The sequence below is a fragment of the Eurypyga helias genome, unplaced genomic scaffold, assembly GCF_000690775.1.
Source record: "Eurypyga helias isolate BGI_N326 unplaced genomic scaffold, ASM69077v1 scaffold29946, whole genome shotgun sequence".
NCBI classification, from domain to species: domain Eukaryota; kingdom Metazoa; phylum Chordata; class Aves; order Eurypygiformes; family Eurypygidae; genus Eurypyga; species Eurypyga helias.
The window spans coordinates 91,011-97,206 of NW_010256514.1; the positions used below are offsets into that span (position 1 = coordinate 91,011).

Genomic DNA, 6,196 nt, shown 5'->3' on the forward strand with positions numbered 1-6,196 from the left:
CCCCTCCACCTATTGTAAGGCATATTGTTAGGCCAAAGAGCGCAGAGCCACCAAGATCTCCACTGTTAAAGAGAGTCCAGTCTGAAGAGAAACTTGCGCCCTCTTACGGCGGTGATAAGAAGCACTTATGTTCACGAAAACACAGCCTGGAAGTGACCCAAGAAGAAGTGAATAGAGAATTGTCCCAAAGGGAAGTAGCTCTTCAGAGCTTGGAGGAGAATGTGTGTGACATGCCATCACTCACACGAGTCAGGCCTGCGGAGCAGGGCTGCCTGAAGCGACCTATCTCCCGAAAATTAGGTAGGCAGGAATCCATCGATGAGCTAGACAGAGAGAAGCTGAAGGTCAAGATAGTTATGAAAAAGCAAGAATTTGCTGAAAAAGCAAATGCTGCTATACATGAACCTAGCAGTGAACCAGGAAATCCAAATACTGTAAGATTGGAAGAAAAAGACGAAAAAGCATTCCAGAAGGTATTAGAAAGATCAAATCAGTTTGAAACAAAAATTGTTGCTTTGGAGACCCAGTCAGCTGGTGGCATACTCAAAGACACCCTTCAAAAGAACGCAAACTTGAGATCGAGTGATGGTGTTGCTTTAGATGCACAGATGTTGTGTCATGGGCCTCAGCCCAGTGAATTCAGTCATATTTCTTACGACTTCAAGAGAATTTCCCCGCCGTGTACACTGCAAGATACGCTACCTCAGTCGTCTGACAGGATACTAAATGGAAAGGGAGAAAACACCGATAAAAATGTACCTACAAAAGAATTTATCAAATTTGAAAGATTAGATGGTAAACTTGCAAATATTGATTATCTTAGAAAGAAAATGTCCATTGAAGAAAAAGATGACAGTGTCTGCCCAGTGCTAAAACCCAAATTGACATCAAATGTCCATGAATGCCTTCAACTTACTACAGGCAGACCCATAAACATACAGCAGGGCTCCACTGCAGTTGGTGATGGCAGAGCATTTATGGGCAGTGCACATGCTGCTCAGATGAATTCAGTTTCTTTTGTTCCTCTCAAGACCTTGAATGGCCGAGCAGACGTGAGCGTGGAAAAATCAGCCCTTATTTCCGCAGAGGCCCCTGTCAGAAAAAGTCCATCAGAATATAAACTTGATGGGAGGTCTGTTTCCTGTTTGAAACCAATAGAAGGCACACTGGACATTGCGTTACTTTCTGGGCCACAGGCTTCGAAGACTGAACTGCCTCTGTGCATGCTGCCAGAAGAACAGGTCACCAGCGGTGATGGGGGACCTCCTAAAGCCCCAGCACCACAGGGCAGTGGCAGTAAGCCAGAACTGGCCTGTCAGAAAGAGCAATTGTTAAGCTATTCAAAATCTGTCAAGGTCAATGTATCAGAGCCTCAGGTTCTGCAAACCAGCAAGAATTCTCCAAATCTGCCAGCCATCCCTGTGGCTGCTGAAGTAGTGACAGAGAAAAAGGTTTCTAGTCCAGCTACTAAAGGCAGCAGTTCTGTTACTGAAGCTGTTCCAAAGACAGACGTCCCCACTTCAAAACAGAAGGACAATTCAGTGGAGGCGAAGTCCTGCGTTATTCAAAGTCAGAGCGTTAAAACTACTCAAACATACTCCAAACTTCCTGCTGTCCAAAGCACTCCTGAAAAAGCTGTAGGAAAAGAGAAGCAAATACAAAAGGAGTTGCCTGCCAAAGAGCCAGTAGCCCAGAAGAGTTTTGAGCCTATGCCTGCAAAGGTCGAGGTGATCAGGGAGCCGTCTCTGAAGATGTCTGTATCTGATGTCCTCATAATGAGCTACTCCAAAACCAGTGAAAAAAACTCTGCTGATTTTGCCATTCCACCTCAGGTGCAAGTTAAAATTCAGGCAGCTGGCCCCAAGGCACAACCTAAGGATAACAGAGAGTCTCTGAAACAGCTAGGCAAAGATGACAACAGTGTTGCTAGTAGTTTTGTGGAAAGGGATGTGAGCCAGCAGAAAGTTCTCAGTGAGTCTAAGAAAGCGATCGCAAAGAGCGAAGCTCTTCCATCCAAACGGCCCATGCAACCCACAGTAGATAGTGATCTGAAAAATGAGAAGTCTGCACCGATTTCCTCCGTGCAGAAGGACAGTGCCAAAGATTTAGGAAAGAAAGATCAGAAACAGCTTGCTGACATAAGGCTTCAAACAACTGGGAGAGAGCAGTCCAGCCAGGTTCCTCGGCAGCAGCTTAACGCGCCAGGCACCCCTGCGATGAGAGATGCTCTAAGCAGGAACTGTGCTGTAGATCTTCACATTGGTGAAGAACATGTGAAGACGGCTGCAACCTGTGTGGAAAGCAGCAGTAATAAACACAGGCCAGTCTCTGATACGAGTTCCTCTAAGTCTAAGTACTTGGATAAACAGACATCCTCACAAAAACCATGCACTCCCGCCATCAAAGAAAAAGAAACTATTATTCAGGTGTCTACCAGCTCCCGGAAGGATGGGAAACATGCCAGTAAAAATGTGCTAGATCCCCTTTCTTCTGTTTCAGGCTCTTTGAGAAGAATAAACAATGAACATGTGCAGGCTGAGAGGCCTGTGAGTTTGGAGCACGGCTCAGTAGCCACACTTCAAATGAGCAACATCACTCCTGACACCAAACCCGCAGGCCCAGAGAGTTCCAAGCAGATGCAGAGGCAAGAACCAGGAGGCTTGGGGGAATCTGCTGATCAAAAGCAACTTCACCTCAGTAAGAAACAAACCGTGTCTCCAAAGAGTTCCACTGTGAAAGACTGCCCCTTGCAGAGCCATCAGGCAGACCGAAGTCCTAGTAACCAGCTGATCTCTGCAGACAAAAGACCCGAAGGAAAAATATGCACCGATGCACTTTATGTCCAGCTTGACAGTGGGAAAGTAGAGCCTACCCTTTGCCTTGCAAACTATGATGCCAGAGGGAAAGGAGCAGAAAAAGCCACCACAAGTAGCAAAAGCTCTCAAGATTCAAAAGGGAAAGGACAAGCTAATCAAAAACAGCCAGAGGATGCAAACAAGCAGAATGCAATAAAACCCGTGTCGGCTGCCAGCGGGCAGAGTTCTTCTCGTGTGGCTGCAGCACCAGGAAAGATGCTGACTTCCTCGGTCAGTTTCTCTGAATGTAGACCAGAAGTATCTGTTTCATCTTCAGCGAAAAGTGATGCTGCTTCAGCTAAAGTTAAAGCGGGCTCACCTGATCTTCCTGCAGCCTGCAAGGAACTGAACAAGAAAAGCACCTCTTCCGCAGGGAGCACTAAGGCAGAAATGAGTAAAAGTGTTTCGTTGATGGCCTTGCACAGTGCTGCCGTTGTGGTAGAAGCCCACTACCCTGCTCCAAACCTTGGTGGGAAACCTGGAAATCAAGAAAAGTCCTCTTTTGCTAACACTGTGGATGTAAAGGAAAAAGATGCCTTCCAGGCTCAGCAGTCTGCTTCAAGAAAACAGAATAATGTATCCAGGTCAGCAACCACATCTGATCGCCCTAATGCACTTTCTAACGACAAAGATTCAGCTCGGCAGAGGCGAGGAAAGGAAGCTTCGCGGAGCAGCCCTCACAAAAAATCCTATTAGCTGAAAGACCTGGCAGGTGGGAATTAAAGACTAGCTGAAACAATGTCAACGACTGCCTTTAAACCACCACTGTGTTGTGTTTCTTTTTTTTCGTGTAGTATAGTTTTCATGTCTCTGAAGAAAGAGTACAGGGGATATATAAATAGAGGACTCTTTCTTCAAAATGCCTTCCCAATTGTAACCGGTAAAACTGTTACCATATAGTATTTGTACAAAAAATACCTTTACAGCTGAGAGCTGTTGAAGAAAAGATTTTTTTTTTTTTCTGTAAATAGTTAGCGATGTGTTTGGGGTTTGAATGTAGAATATATATAGTTTGCCGCTGTTTTGCTTTCTTTACTCTCCCTTTTTTTAAGATAGTCGCTTTGCCACTTACTTGTCATACTCTGAAATGAAACTGAATTACTAAGACTCAGACCTGGCATAGACATGCGCAAGCATTGGTCTGACTAGGAAACAAAAACAGGCCACATTTTTAATTACTAAAAATTATACCTATAGGTTAAAAAAATACTAGTACAGAGTAAATATGGTGACTTAGGCATTTTTACATGTTTTTTTAATAATCCAATTTTGATAGTACTGTACCTGTCTGACTGCTTCACCAGACCTAACTCAAGACCCAATCCCATCTCCCTACTGCACAAAGCCTGTCTCTTAGCGTGGGTGTCGTTAGAGCTACAGGAGGACCACTTGGTTATCGGGGCATCCTGGCAAGGGTTGTGTTCTCTGATGCAAAGTGGTTCTCATGTACCAGGAGTGTGTTCTGTGACCTTCACCTGAGACAAGGCTGAGACTGAAGCACATGCCATGTGCTTAGTTTTTGCTGCCTCTCTTGAGTTCATTGAGCTTTTTCTAAATTCAGACCCTCACAGCGTGAGACACAAATATAAGCACATGACTCGCAGTACTAGTAAGTTCATCCCTGTTTTCGATAACATTTAGGAAATAAGTATTATTGTGGCCTATAGGTCTGCATAATTAGCTTCATATAGCCATAGCTTTTTTCTATTTTATGACAAGTAAGGTAAAAAGGATAAAAAGCAGTTTCAGTATCATATCTTCAAAAAAGTTGAGGACATCCGATACATTTAATACATAGCCGGGGCCTTATGTTGTAGACTTGCTGTTTTTAGCAAGTAATTCTGGGTTTCACATTCATTTCTAAAAGCATTGAATAGCTCCATACATTTCATAACATAATCTTTTTATTTGTATGCAAAAAAAGTAAATACTGTAATTGTAAAAGAAGCATTTTGTAACAAAGGAACCTGTTGGAGCTATTTGGTGCTAGAATGTGACTGTCTTTTTACTTTTGCTAAGCCTTATTTAAATTTTATAAACTGTGGAACATGTAGACTTCCATTATTTTAGTGTGGGGATATTTAGTTTGTTTTGAAGGATGAAAGGTAGAATTTGTAACATGTACAGAAACACTACAAAATACCCTTGCAGATGCCTGTGTTTTAATGATTGGGATCAACAGAATGGGGGTTTGCTTATTTTTGTTCTGTGTACCCACAGTAGAGCTGGGCCCCTACCTGTTTTATCAGGGCTTACGGATTGTTTTTGTGTCTCAAAAGCTAGAAAACTGTTCATCAAAGCACAGTGTAGTCTTTACTTGGAGGTTCGTATGACAACTGACAGTGTGCGGAATTAATTCCCCTCAGGTGAAAACTTTATTATCCTGATTAGTTGAGTTGGGTTACAGCAAACTTGTCATGGAAAGATCACAAACAAGTCATCCTGATTTTTCATGTGGCACTAGAACATTCATACTGCCTTTGATGTGTTCACAGAGGAGCTATTGAGCAGTGGATAATGTTTTCTCAGCGGTTTTAAAGATAAAATGGTCTCAACATTTACAGTTCATCTGTGCTTTGGCAGTTACAATGAATGAATGCTAATGCACTCTGAAATAACATTTCTGTCTGGGAGGTATCTCCTAGTTTACAGTCTTCTGCATTTTTCCAGCTATCCCTTGTTTCCTTTAAAGCACACCTAGTTGTTTGTTTACAGTATAGCATTACGTATAGTTTGTATTTTCACTTCTGACAAATAAGTTCTTTGCATTTTGGAAGTGTAGTAGTGTTTAAGCTTGTTTATGTAGTACCTGTTCGGTGTTTATCTTCTCAGTGAACTGTTAGACATACTCCTGCCTGTGTTCTACTTGGTCAGTCCTAACGTGATTGTAGATCTGATGTGTTCTTTTGTAGACTTCTTGCTGTAGATTCCTCTGCTTAGCAGAAAAAAGAGAAAAAAAAAAAAAGTTTGTTACAGTCTGTGCAATAAAGTGTTTGCAGTCTTATTTTCTCTAAGAAACTCCTTATTAATGTTATAATTGTTGTATATTGAGCACTATTATTTATACTTATGCGGTTGCATAACACTGAAATAAAAGTTCAGCATGAAATGTTAACAGCGTTAGTATTTCACATTCCTGTGACTTAAGGCACGTCTCTGCTCGGAGGTGGGCAGCCATGGGGTTCTTTTCTCTGGGTCAGCTTGGTGTCAAGACACGCGCTGGCTGAGAGTTTTCCACAAGGAAATGTGGTTCAGTATGTAGACAGGGAGGTCTGCGTGGCCGAGCGTCTCGCCGTGGGCAGGGGCTGGAACTGCTGCTCTGCTTGCTGGGTGGGGAGGAT

The 6,196-nt window shown here is 42.9% G+C and overlaps 1 protein-coding gene across 1 annotated transcript in view; it reads left to right on the plus strand.

The window, feature by feature from the left end:
* Positions 1–3,551, plus strand: part of MAST4 (microtubule associated serine/threonine kinase family member 4) — a 66,216-nt gene extending 62,665 nt beyond the window's left edge. The window contains exon 26 of the mRNA XM_010153690.1: positions 1–3,551. This exon is cut by the window's left edge and continues 276 nt beyond it. Within this exon, the coding sequence (XP_010151992.1) occupies positions 1–3,551 (3,551 nt within the window).
* The last annotated feature ends 2,645 nt before the right edge of the window (positions 3,552–6,196 follow it).